This window comes from Triturus cristatus, chromosome 3_1 (genome assembly GCF_964204655.1).
Source record: "Triturus cristatus chromosome 3_1, aTriCri1.1, whole genome shotgun sequence".
NCBI classification, from domain to species: domain Eukaryota; kingdom Metazoa; phylum Chordata; class Amphibia; order Caudata; family Salamandridae; genus Triturus; species Triturus cristatus.
Window position 1 is genome coordinate 337,104,945 of NC_140583.1, and position 22,177 is coordinate 337,127,121.

At 42.4% G+C, this 22,177-nt stretch overlaps 1 protein-coding gene across 1 annotated transcript in view; it reads left to right on the forward strand.

The window, feature by feature from the left end:
• CHRNA7 (cholinergic receptor nicotinic alpha 7 subunit) overlaps positions 1 to 22,177 on the forward strand; it is a 402,919-nt gene that overhangs the window by 299,474 nt on the left and 81,268 nt on the right. The window contains exons 6-7 of the mRNA XM_085644057.1: positions 2,063 to 2,230; positions 17,846 to 18,040. Of these exons, the coding sequence (XP_085500183.1) occupies positions 2,063 to 2,230; positions 17,846 to 18,040 (363 nt within the window). The remainder of the gene's footprint in view (positions 1 to 2,062; positions 2,231 to 17,845; positions 18,041 to 22,177) is intronic.

Here is a 22,177-nt window from a genome sequence, read left to right on the forward strand (position 1 = left end):
AACAATTTTGGCAAATTTGTATTTATTCCCCCCTGCAGCCACTCCCACATGCCTTATAAAATTTGCCACTAAGGGTCTAACTCATTAATCAAAAAAACACATACACCTTATATATTTGCAAAATATCCAAACACTGACTTAGAAAAGTTTCGGCCCTACGGTTTGCACATAGTTTATGGGTTGTCCATTTTGATCAATCGGGTGCCAATGTACAACAATTCACCATGCTCAATTAACTCCACATGGGTGCCAATTAGCTCCAGTTCCCACCAACCTCGCTATTGCCCACACCCAACAACCTAGCAATTAGCCAGATCTCTTCGGATAAATATATATCTTATCCAGCCCAGACGGTCATGTGACAGAAACACTTCCTGCTCTGTGACTAGCTGTTTGGCCTGTCAGTGACCCACCTTGACACACACTGACCAAAAATGAATGAAAATGTTTCAAGATTTAACAGTCATCTCTACGATTTTAATATAAATTTGCAACCATTGGCCAAGGTAGCTCTACCAGAAGCATTTGTTCTGGACAGAAAAGCATCTCTGTTCTGGAAACGAAAGTCATGAAAATTAAGCATGGCATATAATAAAAATACCATTGGCATACCTGCTGCCTGCAGGAAAGCAAGGCTCCTTGTGGTTGTCTTAAGGTGGGCATTTATGAAATGAGCATCAGTAGGTGGCAGATTCCCCCACTGAGGGTGAGACATTGAGTGGCTGCTGACCCTCAAACCTTGGGAAGCACCTGCAGGCTTTAATGTTAGAGCAGAAGATATGTGAGGGTGGGAGAGTTTACTCACTTTAAACCATACACAAAGGTTTAGATGAATATGTGAAGACCCCCCACAGTTCAACTGAAACTCCAAGTTTAAACTCTTCCGCTATAATCAAGTACCACATACGTGCCTCACACATACCACACCTGTGCGTTTTGTCATTTGAGTATTTGTGGCTAACATGTTTTTTCAATCAAATGTCAGTTGACTTGTGTCACAGGTTAAGCCTTGTTTGTAGATAAAATGTGACACAATGGCATTTTGCGGTTCCCTGTGTAGAACTTGTTCCATTTGTGCTTATGCTTAGCAAGTGTAACAAACAACGTGATGAATTGAATGTTTGAATTAGTCTCATCTAATGGCATTCACTCAGGACTTAAACCAGTCCATCGTTTCAAGTCCATTATGCCACTCTAAACTTGACTACCCACATACAAAAAGATGATCAGCACCCACCATTCACCATATAAGATATGTACGCATTACCATCCACATTTCCTAAAAAAGACTCCTTTACTCACATCTTCTTATTCTTTTTTTCAACTTTCTTTCATGAATAAAGGAGTCCTTTTTAGAAAAACGTTGATGGATTCTGTGCACTGTGTAATCTAAACACTCTGCATTCATATCTTATATGATGAATGGTGGGTGTTGACCATCTTTTTGTAAATTGCTCTGTGGAGTTGTGCTCCTGTATGGAAGATTAGGGGCTGATCTTCTAGATCGATGCATCACCCCTATTTGGACTGAAACGTATCACTAGACGTGATAGGAGCGAATTTGTTTACTTCATCTTTGTAAATCACGACTACTCATATGCAAATAAATCGTAGTACTACTTCTGTTGGAACAGTCTAGCCCAAACTACCAGACCAGGTCCTTTAAAGATGGGAGCACAGGCAACCCTAGTCTGGTGTTGGCAAAGACTGATTTGTATATTGCTTGTCTCTGTGTAAAGTGGCACAATGGGTGAAAATGGACAGTAATGTTTGAATGTGATTGGTATGCCCATAGGGTATTCCATGGCCACTAGCCCATTGGATTCAAGCTGCACCTCATTTAAGAGGTCCACGTAGGCAACAGTGGTCTGCTTATGTTCACATGTGGAGGGGGTCTGACCAGGCAGTATGGGCTGATCTTTTGCCTTGCAGCAGAACCATGACCGATTTGCATTTGGCTGATCTCTGCATGGATTGGCACAGTGAGTAAAAAACGCTGGACAGAAATTACTACCATTAATTATGGCATGGGTTTATTATTCTAAATCTCTTATCAATACAGGTATTTTCAAGAGTACCTGCTACATAGATGTGCGCTGGTTTCCATTTGATGTTCAGAAGTGCGAGATGAAGTTTGGATCCTGGACCTATGATGGCTGGTCCTTAGACCTGAAGATGCAAGAGGCCATTACCTCTAGTTATACATCGAATGGAGAATGGGATCTTGTAGGTAAGCCCACTACATCTGCCACAATAAACTGACAGTGAATTATATGTGAATCAATTTTAATAAATCGGGAGAAAAAACTTTCAAGTGAAAGATACAGTCCACTCTTCTATCAGCAAACAAATGTCTATTTCCAAAGATGCTGGCACAGTGTTTTATGCAGTAAGCTTACAATAATGGATGCAGTTTGTGTAAATGCAGCCAGACTCGCTTTGAGTCCATTGCTAATATGGTCATTGATTTCATTCCCTCCACTGCTATGGAAACCGGGGATACTGGTAACTCTAGAGAGGCGGAGTTACAAGTAGGATCCTTGGGGTCGTAATGCCAGCCCTGGTTCCTTGTTATTCCTCATTTATTCCCAATATTTCATATGGTGACTGCACCTGTTTTTAACATGTCGTTTCTTCAGACACTAGACGTGTTGATGAAAAACAACAACCTCAAGATCAACACAGATAAGGGAGAAGTATTCATCGTCTTTAAAGACACCTCACTTTTGGTACGCCATCTAAGAGCCTGCCTATCTCGTACCCACATCTAACCCAACTACCCATGCGAAGACCCACAGAATAATAGTTGACACCATCACCCAGGCCCTCATCACCAGCAAATTGGACAATGGGAATGCACTCTAGGTAGCAATTAAGGCACAATTGACCGGAAGACTCCAGACCATACAGAATTCAGCTGTCAACTCACACTTAATCTTTCCCCCTGCACCCACATCAACCTGCACATAAAGGGTCTCTACTGGCAACCCATCTACAAATGGTCACTCTTCAAAGTCCTCACACACACACACAAAGCCTTGCATAATATCGGCCCGAGCTACTTCAAAAATCCCATTAACTACCATATACCTTCCTGACACCTCCAGTCAGCCGCACTCCTACTCCCATGCATTCCATCATATGGAGAACCAGATCCAGTGGCTCGGCCTTCTCCTACCTCACTCCCAAAGCCTGGAACAACCTACCCCTGTACATCAGAGCCGCTTCCTCAATTCTTGAATTTCGCAAGAAACTGAAGATATTACTCTTCACATGTTTCCATCCCTGACATGGACCGTGCTGCTTTTACTTTTCAGCACCATTTTACCCTCCTGGGCGAGGCTGTGCTCTGCAAATACACATACCATAACATATACATGCATAACATTACATAAAATAGCATAACATAACAAAACAGTGGCGGGATAAGAGAGGAGATTTGTTAAACAGGGAGACAATGAAGGCATATCAGTGATACATTAGACATGTTCTGCAGCAGAGTTTGCATCATGGTAACCCAAAGGAGAGAAGATATGATTATTAGCTTTTATAGGAGTAGTTGGTGTTTTGTATGAGCAACGAGGGGTGAGATTGTCATGGAGATGGGGGCAGTAAAATTTGAAGGAGAAAGGCATTTGAAAATTTGGGTGGATTGGTAAGTCATGTTAATCAGACCTTGGACTTAGGTGAAAAAAGTAATGTGCAGTGCTTTATGCATGAAGAAGTGTTTCTAGTGTGATGTTGGCCTTGACTAAATGTAGCTTTCTATGGCTGTTTTCTATTGTCGCGAGGTTTCTGGTTGAATTTGATTCTGATTGCTTCATGCTGGATAGGCTGTAGCTTTGTGATGGAAGTTTGCTGGACACCAGATAATTCAATGGAGAAAAAGTCCAGTTTAAAAAGAATTAAGGTTCTGATTCGGGGTCATACCTAGGAAGATGTTGCCTGATTTCACTTCCTGGCTAATTGTAGGGTGTTCTAGGGATGGGAGTTCAAGCCTGACTACAAAGAGGTTGCATGCTTTCAATAGCAGGCTAACATTGATTGCTGAAGGAGAAGTTGTGCCTTAAAAACATAGCTCACAGCCCACATTAATTGGTGCCAGAGAGGCTCTGGGAGGTCCAGGCCAATATAAATTTGGCAGAGTTAGGCCTGGTGAGCATTGTACACGAATCCTGTTGAGGGCGGGTCTGTTGTGCTTCATTCCTCAGTGAAAATAGTGGAGATAGAATCACAGGGCAATCAGAAAGCATGACTCTTTGCCCAGGGACCAGACATTTTGGGGCCCTGCTCTCCTGTTGCATGTTTTAAAAAAATAAAACAGAAAGCCTTGATTCAGCTAACGTGGCACAAGCACTAGGTGACACTAAATAGTGTTTTATCTTCCCTGTGAGTACATCAGACCTTAATTAGGGCCTGCTACTTTTAAGAGAGACCCCGCACACGTTTTTGCACTTGGCACCACGGAATCGTTTGACATGACAGCACAGCCAGAGACTACATAGTTAACCATGTTCAACCAGGGTCATTAAAACGTGTGTGGAACACATGCGTGGTGTCATCTGCTTACAGCTAGACACTGATTTACTGAGCATGATGATCTCAGACTAGCGGTGCATTAAGGGGAGATGGATTATCCCTGAGTGACTGCAATTCAAGCGTAATTGGGAAAGAGGAAAGGGCATGTATTTTTTTTAATTTTTTTATTCAATGTTTTGTTTTTGAGAAATGATTTTAAACAGATATAAGCAGAGAAAAAAACACACCAGTCCAGTCTTTCAATTGACTATAAACAGCCTCTCATCTTTGATAGAACACCCTTAACCTAGATCACAAAAACAGAATATACACACCAGGTTACAACAGACCGACCACAAGAATGGCAGAAAACACAGGCCTAACCTTCTCGGAAGAAGAGATAGACAGCATCATAACTTCATTGAACAACTTCAAGTGGCTAAATACACCAGATCCAATACCTATAAACAATGACTGGAACGAGATAGAACAACTAAGGCGCACCCAGATAAAAACAGCCCTCCACGGTCTCCTCATGACTCCATATATTAAAAGCAATGCGGCACCTAATGGGCTAATAGTAAGAAATGAACCATACATTTTTCAACCTAACAAGATTTAAAAAAAAGATTGGTCATTAATAAGTTGGCATTGCACACAAGTTTGGCTTGTGCTAATAATTAAGACAGCTGGCAGATTAGCACAAGAACTGAAAATTGAAATTCAAGAAATAAAAGTTTGTTTAAAGAGCAATGAAACACCGAGTGCACTCAAAAAACATCTAGAAGAGTTAAACAAAACTCTCAATGACTTTGAAGTAACGTGGAAACTAAAAATAGATGTTACCTATTTCAGCCATGAGAGGATCTATCCATACATACAAAAAAACAATCAAACGATCTGAAAAAGAAACTGGAAATACGCCAATATCCTAAAAAGGTGATTGATAATGCATACAAAAGGGCACGCAGCAATTGCAGAGACAGCCTTTTGGAACCCAAAATCCTTAGGGAGGAAGAGAACCGCCCAGTATGTATAACAACTTTCAACACAAACTCCAGTGGTATCACAAAAATAGTAAACAAACACTGGCGAATCCTCAACAGTGGAAGCATCAATCTACCAAAACCTATCTTCTCTCATAGAAGAGGTATGAGTATCCGTGATTTGGTGGTACACACCAGACCAAAAGAAAGAAGAGAAGAACAAACAATGCAAACCACTTTAATGCCCCCAATCTCTGGGCATCATCCCTGTGGAATGTGCAATGTGTGCAAACTAACTAAGAAAAGCAAAGAAATCTTGTTCCATCATGGAACCAAATGGGACCAAAGAAGATTCACAACATGCAATTCAAAAAATGTGGTTTATCTGATCACGTGCCCGTGTCTTTCGGAATACGTAGGAATGACCACACACCCTGTCAAGGTAAGGATAGGGGAACACAAAAGTAACATTAAATGTAAAAAGAGTACCACCAAAATGGCAGCCCATTTTTGGGAAAAAGGCCAGAAGTGGGAAAATCTCTCCTGGACAGTAATCAAACAAATCCAAAACGAAAGGTATTTGTTTGAAAAAGAACAACGTGGGTGTTCCATTTGAGGACTCATGAGAAAGGCCCGAACGATGAGATTCCTTGCAACCAGCTCTGATGTATACGAAATCTAACACAGGAATCCCCTAGCAACTAATGATCAACCAAAAAGTTGCCAGACTCATAAGTAGTATACAGTACTACAATCATCCCCCTAACTAATACTGAAAAAATAGGAGGTTTATGTCCTTGGAAACTGGGTTCTTCCTTTCTCTTTTTTTTTTAGAGAAACTATTATTTTTGAAACCTGAGTGTACACACACTCTATTTTTAAATACACATGGTTTTTGCTTTTCAATCCTCATCCTCTGAAAGGAAAAAATTTCCAGTTAATATTTTTCCAGCCTCTAAGCATTCTACTGCTGGGATTCATTCTTTACCTTTTTTTCCATTAGGTTTTCCATTTTTCATAAATTTGGCCCCGTGTTATTTTAAAAAACCCACATACATGAATGCACGTCTGCGATGATTCCATCCGTGCATCTCTAGTGCAACAATTTGTTTTCCTTTTTTGCTTAATAATTCCTTTGAATTCAACCTTTATTTGCCTGCCTTTTGAAACTCCTCCAAAATAAGCCTCAAAACAAACAAATATATGCTTGCTTTTTCAACCGATTCAGTGTTAATCGTTCCAACAGGAAGTGGATCGAAATGAACCCTGTTTTGGGTCCATTTACCGGCGGCCATCTTTAAAAATTCCAAGGTCTAGTGTTTTTTCAACCGATTCAGTGTTAATCATTCCAAAATGAAGTGGATCAAAATGAACCCTGTTTTGGGTCCATTTACCAGCGGCCATTTTTAAAATGTCAAGGTCTAGTGTTTCCAGCCACACCCGTTTCCTATCAAGCATGCCTTCTTGCACTTTAAAAGACAGGGCTCTGGCAAACCTCAGTTATGTTCCGACGAGCCATGAGAAGGTACTTCCTGCGGTGATCGCACTCCTACCAGCATGTAAGTAGGACAATGGCATGTCCTTAAAAAAGCCAAAGAGACCACGCTCGTTTGTTTAAAAACCACCTTGGCGTTAAAACCTTGTTTTTCCTTCTATTCTTTTAAAATACCCACAGTGTCTATTTGAAGGCACCCTACACCGCTCGTGTGAGCTCATGGAGCGATAACGATTAAATTCTAAAGTATGTATTATTATGGCACGTCCTTTTGAGAGCATGAATACCATTGTTTTTTAAAAAAAAGACACACCATGAGATCACAGTTTAATAGGACGAGTGCACAGACTTTTGCCAAACATCTCCCATTTTTTCCAAGGCTCGTCATGGGAGTATGAATGCGAGTGCTCGTTTGCTGTGAACATTAATTTGTAACCTTTTGGGACACAATAGGAATGTACAAATACTTCCTTTATGTATGAATATATTGTAACATAAGATGTATCTTGCTAGGAGATACATATGTATGAAAGAATGTTGAATAAATGTGATACTGGGCACTATAAATCACAAGGAGTGTTCTTTCAGATGATTTATGAGTAGAGGATATTTACTAAAGAGTACCATTACCTACAACAGAGTTGCACAAGAGAAATATATCACAAAAAAGCTTAAAACTTTCCACGTGATGGTGATGTGAATAGATAAAGATAAATGATGAAAGCCATGATTTATCCAAAATATTTTTCTTTTCAGGTTCTTAAGATATACAAGTGGTATATTTTTCTACTCCCATAACAGGGAACAAAGGACATTGTTTGTGACTATCAGGCATATGTACATTTATTCTATCACCCAGGTGTAACAGGGATCGTTTTTTTGGTTCTGAGGAAGAAAGCCAAGGGGATGGCTTCTGAAACATGTCGACCTTGTAGGAGGTGACTAATTATAGTACACCATCTACACCTCCCCACTTTTACTATTCTCAGCCAGGGAAGACAATAAAGTATTTTTGTTCCACTAGCCAGAGAATTTTTAACCATCTCACATTTTCTTTTCAAGATCCCACGCACTACACATACTCACCAATCACTGAATAAAGTGCTCCTGCGTCTACGTAAGTCGTAGCATGCCCCATCCCGCAGAGGGGCGGGAAGACCCCAATGATGAAGCATGACACTGAATCAGGTTTCAAAGTGTGAGGGGTATTTTACAATTTTTGGAAACATTGCCCGTCCCACAAATTGAGAGAAGGAGCTCTGATCCTTTTGCTCCATTTTTCACGTATGACTAAACACTTCAAATAAAAATAAAAATAGCAGCACACACATGGGTGCATATATATTCACATAATACATGGTAGAATCCCTATGTTGGATACAAATATAAACAGCTCCTGACTGACTGTAACAAAGTCTGCTGTCAAGTCGAAGTAAAACATAACAATTCTCTAGAAATAGTGCTCTCCCTCATGTCATGGACCGACGACTGTGAGTTTCTGAGCCAGAGGCTTAACTGATTACTGTAATTGTTAAGAGGGTGGAGTTTCTCAAACTATGTTTGAAGTTATTAAATAACCACTCATACTACCATAGGGCCAGACTAAAAAAAGATGAAAGTTGGACTGTTATATTGGAATTTGGGGCTAATTTCAGAAGGGGCCAAAAATGTGCTAGAATTTAATGCATATTTGCATAGCTTCTTCCCATAGAAAGTTTTTTTTACAGTTGTAGCATAGTTAATTGTTGTTGGACTTGAACCTTTTTGCAGGGACATCCCTGAACTTTTTGCCTTCCGCTTATATTTTTTCTGACCTGTTGTTGGCTGTTTTATGACTGGGCACTTTACTACTGCTGATCAGTGCTAAAGTGCATATGCTCTCCCTATTGTAAATTGATGTATGGATTAGTGATTCCATGATTGGTTGGTTTGGTTTACCCTAGTACAGTGCACTGAGTGTGCCCAGGGCTTGTAAACCAAATGCTTCTGGTGGTCTTGCAGCACGGGTTGTGCCACCCACAGAAGGAGCCTGTAAAAGTGTGTCTAAGGCTTGCCATTGCAGAGCCTGTGTGCAGTCTGGTACTGCCATGCTGACTGGGCAAGTGCACCCACTTGCCAGTCCCTAAACCTTCCCTTTTCTTCATATCAGACACCCCTATGATAGGCCCATGGGCAGGGTGCGTTGTAAGCATAAGGTAGGACATGCCCTGCCTGGTGTGTGTGGCATGTCCTAATAGTGAATTACAGCCATTTTCGTTTTTGTCTATTGCAAGGCTACCTGTTCTCCATAGGCCAGAATAAGCGGTCTAATTATTACATCTTATAATCTTAACTGACTCAGGGAACATGGTAGAAATTCGAGTTTAGTATGCCTGAACTCAGAATAATAAAATACATCTTTTAATGAAGTTGGTTTTATCATTCTGTGTTTGAAAATACCACTTTTAGAAAGTAGGCATTTTCTTGTCTAACCATCCAAACCTGCCTCTGCTCGGTTGTGTATTCCTTGTCTGGAGTTTGAGTGACAGGGGCTGGGGAATTCCAGGGGGCTGGGGAATTCCCGGAGGCAGGGTGAGTCAGCGCAGGGCTGAATAGAGAGATCTCCAATGTGATGGGTGGCAGGAGTTGCACCTGGGACCTGAATAGGACTGTGCTTTCCCTCCACAATGCTGGCTCCACCTCCTGTGGTGTGTCTGATGTCTCTGACCTGCATTGTGAAAGGAAAGAAGGAGTCATGTCAACAAAGTGCTCCAGGACTGACCAGAACTGGTTTGGACTAGGCAAAGCCCTCTCTGCCTTCAGAGAACAAAGAGAAACTGGGTATAAATATTGGGACCCAAACCCAAGAACTTTAAATCACTTTGGGAAACAAGAAGAAACCTTTGCTGAGGGGAGGAACCAGAAGAAACTGAGGAGAGACTATCCCTAAGCTGAAGTGCTGCTTGGGGGATTGGCCTGCAGTGGTTGCCTGACTGCCTAAGAAAGGAGAAATGAACTTTGTATGTACTTAATTCAACTTGTGAAGGATCTCCAAGGGCTTGGAAAAGAGCTTGTCTTCTGCTGAAGTCTCAGGGACAACAGACTTCAACCACCAGCTCCCCAAGAGTCCTCTGGAAGTGCCTGCAGCTATATTGGGCCTTCTGAGGAACTGCGTGTCGCAAGGAGCTGGAAGCGCGACTCACGAACAAGAAGTGTGTCGCAGAACTGCCGCTGTCGCTTCACAGCACCGTAGAAGAGGATCGACGTCACAGCAGACGCAGCCGCATCACCGGGAAGCGTGTCGCAGAAGAATCGTTGAGTCATCGCAGGTCCACCGAAGCGCTTTGAATCATTGGAGAAGAGGATCAACATCGCATCAGACGCTGCCGCATCACCGTTAAGCGTGTCGCAGGACCTGTCGCGGCTCATCGCCGGAGAAGAGGATCGACGTCGCAGCAGATGCGGCCTCATCACCGGAAAGAGTATCGCAGGGCCTGTCGCGGCTCGCATCGTTGTGGAAGCAACTCGCATCGCCAGGGGAGAGGATCGACGTCGCAGCAGACGCTGCCGCATCCCTGGACAGCGTGTCACAGGGCCTGTCGCAGCTCGCATCGTTGTGGAAGCAACTCGCATTGCCGGAGAAGAGGATTGACATCGCAGCAGACGCCGCCGCATCACAAGGAAGCGTGTAGCATCAAAAATAAAGCGCCATCTTTTTTTCTTTTCACCAGGTCTTTAACGCATCACCGTCTTTGCAACACTTCCGTTGTCTCGCGTTACGCATCTTAAGGTACATTGAACTCTGAGTGTCGCATTTACCATCTTAAGAGAACTGAGCTAATTCTACCATTCTAAGTACAGTGTTATGGATTTTTGTCATTTGTGGTCTTGTGATAAGTCTATCTAAAGAATACTTATTTTTGATGTATAACTTGTGTGGTGTCCATCTGTAGTGTTGTCACTTGGTTACTGTATGTCTTCACAAATTCTTTGCACACTGCGTCTGTGATAAGCCAGTCTGCTCGTGCCAAGCTACCAAGGGGGTGAGCAGGGGTTATTTTTGGAGTGTACCACCTTACCCTGACTAGATGCAAGGGTCCATATTTGTCAAAGGTACCTACCTCTGCCAACTAGAGACCCCTGAATATAACAATTGTCAATGCTTATCAGTTAATACACTTTTATATAAGATGCTACTTGTCACTTGAGGTCACTTCTGAGTGCTGTAACCACTCCCATATTATGAATATTTATTCTTCATTACAAAGAGACATGTTTTATAAACACTAAGGGGTATATTCACAAGAACGTGTGATAACTACCGCAGGAGTAGCGTAACGCAACTTTCAATAGGAAAACAACCCTGTGTCAACGTGGAATTCACAACAGGGAGTTAGCATGCGATAGCCACCAGATAACGCAGACAATGTCCATAATACAACTACCCCGATTGAGATAAAAACACAAACCACAACACCAGAAAACCTGCGATGAGCACTTCCGCCATGAGGAAAGCAGGGATAAACAGCGCGAGGGCAGCAATAATCACGCGCACTGCGGGAACAAGCACAAGTACAGCATACGGAAAATGCCACTGACCAAAATACAGCAACAGCGGAGTACCACGGATGCACTCTGGCCAACTGCAGAGGACAACATGCAGACCACAACATCCAAGCACCGTGGAAGGACACAACTGACAGGCTTACCACATGAAAGAGACCAGTAGCAGTCAAATCGGAGCAGCTGTAGCGACACACCCACCATGCAGCATACGCACATAAGTAGAAGTGCACCTCAACATTGGCAACATCCCGGTACAAACAGCAACCCCTTCACAACTGAACATAGGACACAACAGGACTGGCAAATGTGCACGACCAAGCAAATATCATCTGTATCCCCAGGGATATGTAACATGACAATGCACAATTCCAAAAGTTAAATTGCAAAAATGTGATTGCCACGGACCGACACAATGTGAGGTGCTCATTAGAAGTAGGTGTCAATGATATAGTTCCTACGAGCCATTCCTGCCGCAGTTGCAGTGGGATGTGGCCCACCTGCCCCATCACCATCATCATCATTCGGTACCGCTGGTACTGGGATCCACGGGGCCCTGGTGCAAACACAGATGTTGTGCAACACACAACATGCAACGATCATCTTGCACATGACATCCGGGCTGTAGAGGAGCTTCCCACCTGTGCAGTCCAGGCACCTGAAATGTAATTTCAACACACCAAATGTGCATTCAGCGATGTCCCTGCTGCGTATGTGGGCCGCATTGTACTGCCTCTGGGCGTGTGTGTTCGGGTCCCGGAGGGGTGTCATCATCCAAGGGCAGAGTGCATATCCTTGATCACCTGTGACAGTGCAGGGAGAAAAGAGTCAATAATTGGTTCGGCAGGATGTTATGGCAGGCCCACCAACTCAGTGATGCCTGTGCTGGCTGTGTGTGGGGTGAGTGTAAGCCAGCCCTCAGGGAGTAGCCCCGGATGACCATGGAGTGGTGTAGTCATGTCTGGTAGGTGGTCGTGTAGTCTGAAATGTCGAATGTGGCTTGGTCACGTGTGCATCCCCACTGATGTGCTTTGTGCGTTGTTGGCTGTGGGATGTGTGGTGTGTTGATTAGGTACTTACCAACGAGCAGTCCAGTTCCATATGTGCCATCCTGGAAGCACTGGTTGATGATGGACTGTCGGAAGATGAAGTAATGGTGCACACTGCCTGGGTAGTTGGCGATGACATTGGTTAAGAGTCCCTGGTGGTCCACTATTGCCTGCACTTTGATGGAATGCTTGTGCTTTCGGTGGCGGTAGTGGTGTGCAGTATCCGCAGGGGGGACAAGTGGAACATGTGTGCAGTCAATTGCCCCCAACACGGCCGGGAATCTGGCTATGACATAGAAGCCTTGCTTAGTCTCTAGCTGTTCTTGCGCAGTGTTGGGGAAGTAAAGGTACTGAGGTATGAAGCTGAGGATGGCATCCAGGACAGGTGTGATGAACTTTGATAGGGCTGGCTGTGAGACTCCTCCGACTCTGGCAGTTGTTGGTTGGAATGTCCCAGGGGCCAACAGGTGCAGCACAGCCAGCAGCTTTGTCTGAGGTGGGGTGTTGGTCCTCTGCTGTGTTGGGACCGTCAGCCTGTGGGCGATGTGTGTCATGATGCGGAGAATAGTTGTCCTTTTGAGCCTGTAGTGGGCAATGACTACCACATGCGTTAGGTCTGTGAGAGTGGTGCGTTTTCGGTAGGTACGCTGTCTTACTCAACGCTGCCTATGTGGTGGTCCGGGGGGACTGGTTAAATACCTGCGGCCACGGCAGCTTATCGCCAGTTTTTGGTTCGCTTCGCGGGTCTGTCAGTTCGTTGTGAAAGTGGTGTTGTTGTATTTTCATGTGTTTTTGCACGGGTACGCCTACTCTGCATCTCATAAGAGTAAGTTGGTGGTGTCCGCCGTGGTGTTAGATTTTGGGGCAGTTATCATGGCAATACTGGCGATGTCTACGGTTTGCACCTGCTTGTGAATTGGGTGTAAATCTATCTCCACTTTTGTTGCGTTAAGGTGGAGATAAATCGGAGATAAGTCCTTGTGAATATGCCCCTAAGTGGGCTCTCAAAGTCGTGATGTTTCTATGGTACTGGAGACACAAAGGAGGATATTCACAACTGAAGTGGCAGAGTGAGGCGTTAGCCGTCATGGCTTAACGCCTCACTCCGCCACTTCAGAAACACAAGGCTGCACCATATTTAAGAGAACATGGTGCCGCCTTAATGCAGCACACATGGAAGTCACAAAATGTCCTTTTTTTAAAAGATTGTTTATGTGCAGGAAGGGGGAACTTCCTGTACATAGACAATCCAAGGTTTTTTGCTTTTTCCATGTGTGCTTTATTTCTCCTTGTTTCATCAAGTTAAGACAAGGTTTTCCAGGGTCTTAATTTTTGCGCTGCCTCCTTTTTACGCTGCCCTTGTAAATAGGGAGCAGCGTCAAAATCAATGGGTGTTGCGGTTGAACGCCCACAGCAACACCCATTACCCACCACTTTCACGGTAAGCATTGCATGAAAGGGTGCCATATTTACAAGGCAGCGCAAAGCCACGCCAAGTGGCTTAACGCTGCCTTGTAAATAAGGTGAGGCCCCTATCCCCAACATGAAAGTGATGCTGTGATTGCGATAGGAGCTTGTACATATGCCCCAAAATTCAGAGGCTCAGTTGCAAATACATGTTTAAATGCATCTTAATTCATAGCTCTCATTGAGAGTCACTCAGTGGCCTAAAAATAGCCCCAGCAGCACCTGTCGTGTGGAGGGGGGGCCTGGACTCAAGGGGGACCCTTCCAGAACTGTGCACGGGCATCAGGCTCCTAGCTTCAGAGCACCTAATTGGGTTCACATACTTTGAAGACGGGCTCCCCTCTAGTTTTGTTAAGCCACTAGAGTCACTATCATGAACACCCAATTCTATATCTGGTTATTCACTGATATGTTGTAGCAACAGTGGAAGACAAAACATTTTCCCCATTGTTGTTACGTCGTAAAGGAATTTAAGGCAGCTCTGATAGGTGACTCTGTGAGTTCTCAGCACAGTGGAGGCTCTTTACTTTGATGGAGTTCAGCACTGCTGTATTTGAATTACTGGAAAAACGAAAACCAAATCATGGAAAACCAATTTTAAGGAAAGACAATTTGAAGGAAATGCAAATAAATTTAAAATTAGAGGAAACATTTTGAAGAAAAGAAAATTTTGAAGCTCTTTTGTATCTGTTGCTTTCAAGTAGTCCATTCCTTAATCGTTTTGCAACCCAGCAACTCTTTTGTGTAGCCCAAAGTGTACAGCAGGTGCAGTCCATATGAGTTCAGCCCTTTTGTGGTGCACGCCAGGGGTTCAATCATGTACTCCCTCTTCTCTTGAAATTTCCAGGCAGGGATCTAAGTTGTTCTGCAGATTTCCCATATTTAACCAGGTTTCTGGCTGGCAAGCAGTGCCGCCCCCGACTAATGGGGTGCAGGGTGCCACTCTCTGTGATGGCAATTTCTTTTGAAGTGTGGCACATTTTTGTCCCAGAAAGCATTGTTCCACAAAAATTGAAATGGAGAAAATCTCTACTGGAGGTTCAGGTTTGGCTAACCCAACCTATAGGTGTGGCTAACCTTTCCCTATACTCCCCTTCCAGGCCCTCTCCAAATCTAATTCCAGGGGTTCCCTTCTGGCTAAGGGCGTGGGAAGTGGGGGTGGGCCTGCATCCTGTTCTTACTTTCTTTTTTCATTTGAAGACCCTTTCAAATTCCCAGCCCCCTTCCTGTCCTGGCACCTGCAGGCAGCAGATCTCCTTCCACTAGATGTCTCCTTTGTCTCAGTTTAGGCCACTTGACACCTCATTAAGGCAGCTTGGCTCCGCCTGTCTAAGGCTGGCCGATAAGACGAGTCTGCTACAGAGCTGAATTGGGAAACCTTAGGAAAGCAGTTCTATAACTTCTTTCCTACAATAATTATAATAAATCCAACTTGGCAAGTTGTTGGATTCATTGCAACTATTAATTTGACACTTTGAATTCTTATTTTAGCTCACACCTGTCAAAAGATAGACTATTTAATGTTCAATAGAGCCTTCTCATATTAGCCTATCGAGTAAATGTACTTCAATGGGGAAAAATGAAATTGGCAGTTTGTCCCTGCTTATTTTAACATGGCAGGCTACCCTTGGGGCACAGAGGGCAAACCTTAGGGGTGACTTATATGTATAAATAAAGTACTAAATGAATTTGAAAGTACCTTTAATTCCAATGTCGAATTTGGACACAGTTTTATTTTAAAAGCAGCATGCAGATCAGGGCTGGCTTTTAAAATGAGAGCAGGCACCACAGCAGTGCAAACCTATGTGCATTAAATCCTCCTAGGCCTCTCCTGTAAGCCTACATTCCCTACCATATACTAGGAACTTACAGGTAGGTTGTTACTATGAATTGTAATTACACCTAATTACCATGTACCTTTTAAATAGAGCACTGGCCCTGGGCCTGGTCAGCAGAGCCCAGGGCACAGTCAGAGTCAGAAATACAGGATCTTGTAGTCAAAATGGGGGCGAAAAGTGGAGGAAATCTGTAAAAAGCCCTGTTTTCTCACAGGGGTGATAAGCAGTGCCAACGTAAGAATTTTTAGGACCATGAGCAAGACATATGATGACCCTGCCTGTTCAGAACAACTTTTAATTTACTAATTCTTAGCTAATTCTAGCACTCCTGATACCAAGCTAAATTACATTATATGTTAAACCTTTAGAAATGAAGGAATGAGAAAATAGTTAAAAGCTGAAGCTGCCCAGCACCTACCAGTCAAATAATACCAAAAGAAGATGTGAAAAAGTATTCATAGCGTAACTTGTATGAGGGACTCTTTGTCTAACAAGTCTATTGTTGTTGGAAAGACATGGTAAAGATAAATTGGTGGATGTTTAGTGGACTAGTCCATAATATTTAAAAGAGAAATATACACATAGCACTTGAAGTTGTAGCTTAAATATGCACAAATTAATCCTCCCACCCAACTGGCATTCTCACAGCAACTGTTGAAATCAAAGCACTGGTCTGATAATGTTCTCCATAGTTCTCTTCTACAGACTTGCCCCTTGTCTTCTCATTCTCTGTTTACACTTCCCTGGCTAGACAGTGACCACCAACTTTGTGTGTAGGAGAGGTAAAGAACAGTATTGGAGCAGTGATAAAGTAGAAGGAAAAAGCAGATACAGCTCAGGAAGTTACATGGAGTAGGGAGAGATGTAAGGTGAAGACAGAAAGCTGAAGTAGCCAAAATGTAAAATAAATAAATAGGTTAAAAAGATAAACAGGTAGGTAGAGACAGAGAGGTATACAGAAGGTTTTAGAATGAACTAGACAGAGGGAGAAGGAAATACAGGGATGGAGTGTGGTATAAAGAGGTGTTAGAAGAGAGAGGGGGGAAGGTAAAATGAAGGTAACTTACAGGGACATATATGCAGAAAGAAGTAAAGAGTTTAGGTAGTGACATAACTATAGAAAGATGCAAGGTAGAGAGGCACATGAAATAGAGTGTGTGGGACTATTAGAAGAGGGGTTAGATATAGAAAGCTATGAGAGGAAAGTAGAGAGGTGTGAAAGTTAGAGAAAGAGAGTTGAATAGTTTGAAAATAGGTTAAATAGAGAGCCAGAGGTGGGGTAGAGAAAGAGAAGCAAGGTTGATGCAGTGGTAGAGCCAGGGAAAGCAAGTGGGGTATAGAGATGTGAGGTAGAGACAGAGATGTGAGGTAGAGATATTTATTTATAGAGAGAGGTCGAGAGAGAGATAGCGAAGACTCGGAAAGTTGAAATAGAGAGGAATGGGCAAAGGGAGGTGAAAGATAAGGTACTAACATAGGAAAGAGGTAGAGAAAAAGAAAACAAAGAGTACGGTGGTGACTCAGGTGAGGTTGAGGGAACAGCGGTAAAAAGAGGCAGAGGAGGCAGAGCAGTGAGGTAGTGAAAGAATTGTGATGTAAATTGAGAGGTAGGTTGTGAGAGAGAAATAGAGGTGCAGTAGAGAAATAATAGAGTGAGCACGATGAGGAAGACAGAGAAATTAGATCAAGAAAGAAGATGAGGTATAGAGAGAGGATAAGAAGTATTCTGTTGAGCATGGCCACAGCATGAATAGTGACTAATATGTATTTAACAATGAAAGAAAGCCATTGTTTACAGAGTTGCTGTGTTCCCTTTCTCTCCCTGTACTTTTTGGCTATTAACCATTGTTAATATTGTTAACTATTGTATTGTAATATTAGTTAATCAATGTGTTTTATTTTTTATTTTGTATAGCATCCATTTTTGTAATTCTTATTGTTTTAACACAGGGGTAACTGGGAAGCGGAGTGAAAATTTCTATGAATGCTGTAAAGAGCCATACCTCGATGTGACTTTCACCGTGATCATGAGACGGAGGACGTTATACTATGGACTCAACCTTCTCGTACCCTGTGTGCTCATATCAGCATTGGCCCTCCTGGTCTTTCTGCTACCAGCTGACTCAGGAGAAAAGATATCCCTTGGTAAGCAAAGAAGAAAGAAAAATACTGTTCTTCCTTGACTCAGTATAGAAACACATTTGATGGACTCCATGGTTTCAAACCAACAGTCATTGTATTTAGAAAGGGAAAATGTCAGTAATAAAGCTGTGCGCCCTGAGCCACTTGGCATCCAATGTAACTGCATTCAAACATTGACATTTTGCTAGAATGAAACACATTATTTGCAGCTATTAAAAGCAACACACCGCTTACTGAATACTGATTGCAGTGCACATTCAATAGTTTGGTCAGAAAAACAGGAAACTCAGTGCCAGCTGTAAGCATAGAATTTCTATTATGAATACATCCCTAACAAAGTCTTATGGTGAATTTATTTATTTCAGTTTAAAGTATACCCCCTTCCATGATTCTTGTTTTATATATGGCACTATGCCTGATGATAGGCATGTTTTCAGTGGTAGAAATGTTCATAAATACAAATATGCGCACATGAACACTATTAATCAATTCAAGCATTACTTCCATCATTTATTAGGTCTTGCTTGCAACAGCGCATGTGCTGCATGCGATCTCATTTGCACAATATATTTATACAATAAGAAGCTTGCAGCTCAACCATTGTTTACCATTTGTTGGTTTCATTGCCACTCTTACTGGCTGCCATCTAATTGGCAGTGCATCTCTGCTTCACTTCCTCTTCTGGCTGGAGCATGGACCACGTACTGATTGCTTCAGATTGAGTGCTGTCACTCGGCTGATCACACTGTGATTAAGGTACTATTATTTTAGTTTTTCTTCTTTCCCCTTCCACAAGCACCCCCGTTCACCCCTCCTATATGCTGCCTCACCCCTGGCCTCCCTCTGTCTTGCTTTGGCCCCACCCATTTTCCCCCGTCTTGCATCAAGTATCTTTATCTGCATATATCATCCTCAGAGCTGACATTGCATGATCTTACAGCAGTGCTTTAAATAGAAATATAACAACAGCTGCTCTAGTTTGCCGTCATAGTGCTGCACAATATGTTGTTGACTTTGTAGCATTTCTGAGTAGTGTTCTCACTGGGAAGATTACCTTGCCCTCACACTCCCCTCCCAAACACTTTTCCACATCACCCCAATTTCTCTGCATAATCGGATCTGCCATAACCCGAGAGCTTGATAATGCCAATATCTGTGAGTGGTCTCTGATCACTAAAATGACACATGTGAACTACACTGCATAGTGCTGCAGACAAATTGGGACTGTGCGTTGCCTGCCATATTGATCGACTCCTTGTAGAACACTTGATGTCTACCTTTCTAGACTGAACATTTAGTTCTTCACCCCCTTAAAAATCAATACTGCGTGTGTGCACACATACACACTCTCTCACTCCCACACTGGCACTGCTATATCACAGAATCATGCATGTGTGTAACAGCAAACACACACACACACATATGTATATATGTATATATATACATATGTAAATATATACATATATTCACTGAAAAAAACCATAGGTTTCAAGGGCGTTATAGTTAGCGGGACATTTCCCTCGTACAAAACCCTAGAAATTCCCCCGTTATAGTTAGTTCAGCTAACTATAACTCGCGCCCCCGCAATGCACTGCTGATGACTTCACATATTACATCACTCATTACATGGTCAGTGACATCACTGATGACATCACTGATGACATCTGAAATGACATCACTGATGACATCACTGATGACGTCATCCATGTGATAAATTAGTGCATCTTCTCACACCCTTTGATATACTCAATCAAAATTTCAGACGTCCATTCTCAAAACCATAGATACTCCAATACCAATAACTACATACACACTCATTGACTCTTAGATCTACACACACATCCACTCACTCACCTGTACAGTCACTCATACTTACAGTCACTCAGTACAGGACTATCATATGCATTTATACACCTACATAGACACTCACACACCACCAATCATCCATAGAGGTACTCTCACACCTAGTCAGTCATGAAAATAATTAATCACACTCCCATTTACTCACCTATGCAGTTTTACACACACAAGTTCACTTACTCATAAGAATAGTACCACATTCTTACGCTCTTATACAATCACTGATACAAGCACACACTCATCCATACAGCTACTCTAACAATCACACACTCTCACATATACCCACTTAAATACTCTTACACACATATATACTGTCTTTCACATATGTAGTTACTCACACATGTACCACTGAGATATACATTCAATCACTAACACACCCATACATACACTCCCCCAACCATACACTCCATCACAGATGCACTCTTAAAACCATGCACCCATAGAATCATCCTCTCACACATGTATGCACAGAGTCACACACACCCCACCCACACAAACACTCAGGCACCCAAACAGATACTCAGACAACCAATCAATAACCCATAGAAACTCTCATATAACTATTCAGAAAACCATGCAGCCGCTTATACACCAACAGACAGACAGATACAGACATTCACACAGTTTAATCACTCTTCTGGAGTAAGATACGTTTAATGACTCACTTATAGAGTCAGTCACGCACCTACTAAATCATCCATTCACACACTTATACACCCACTCATTCTTCCATAGGTTTTTCCCTATATATATATATTAAACATATTTAAAATTTACAGAAACACAAATTCACTGGATGACGTCCTCAGTGATGTCATCAGTGATGTCATTTCAGATGTCATCAGTGATGTCATCAGTGATGTCACTGACCATGTCATGAGTGATGTAATATGTGACGTCATCAGCAGTGCATTGCGGGGGCGCGAGTTATAGTTAGCTGAACTAACTATAACGGGGGAATTGTACGAGGGAAATGTCCAGCTAACTATAACGCCCCTGAAACCTATGTTTTTTTCAGTGAATTTCTAAGGTTTTTTAAATGCCAATTCCTAACTATAACGTCTGTAAAACCTATGGTTTTTTCAGTGAATTTCGAAGGCTTTTTAAATGTTAATTTCATATTTTAATATTTATAAAACTTATATTTTTCCAATTTTTTTTAATAATATTTTGGAACTCTATAAACCTTTTTTTAACTTTAAAAATTATGTAATGTTTTATATCTTCAAAAAAATAATCTGCACCGGTAGTGTACAAAGCTCCATCTGCACGCAAATCCTATCCACCATATTGCTAAACTCGTAAAAGGATGAGCATGGGTTTGTGGCACCACGTCCCGCGTAACATCATATACGTATGTGGTCTCGCCAGCTGCTATTTTGGTATGCGACGGATACCCAGTACCAAGCCGCACCTTACATAATGTACGTGTGGGGTCACGTCTGCTGCGCATTGCGTATGCGATGAGTGCAAGCTGCCAGGCCCTGTGTTACGTCATAGATGTATGGTTTCGTGCCGGGAACGTAATTCCCTAATTTTTTTTTTGTCTCAAAACTATATCAAAATAAGTTTAAAGTGAATATGAGAACAAGCGAAATCTATAATACTTTAAACATTTATATATTTCTAACTGTAATAAACTTATATTAAGGTAATATTTTCTCAAAATCGCATCGGGTGTGGCCTCCTTGCACGCTCGCTACGTGATTGCCATGTGAAAAGCATTTGATTGGTTCATAACATTTCCCATTGTAACAGTTGGAGGACCCCACCCATTTTCGCCATTCTCTCTATAGTGTTTGATGAGAGACTCCTCTTCTGCTTACAGAGCTTTTCAGAAAACTCTTTGCTATGTACACATATCTGACTGTACACACAACAATCAACCATCATCTTCATCAATATTCATGGTCTGTAAAGTAGCCTTCCACCTGTGATAGCCATGCATCTAAAAGCTACATAACAGAACTTTTCCCCACTGCCAGAGGTAACATGGTTGCATACGCTGTCCACAGCACAATCTAATGTGGTACGGCCCAGGGGCAGTATCATGCATAGATAATGAACACACGGACACAGATAGATAGTGGAAGCGGGTATGGGCATGTGCGCTCGACTCCTTTTTATCACCAGGGTCAGATATCCAGTGACGTCTGTGCTGGATGCGTGTGCGGTGAGTGTAAACCAGCCCTCAGGGAATGGTTGGTGCTAGCATCAACTACAACAGTAATCATTGGATCACACACAGAGATTCAATAATAAAAGGGTCAATAGTTTGTG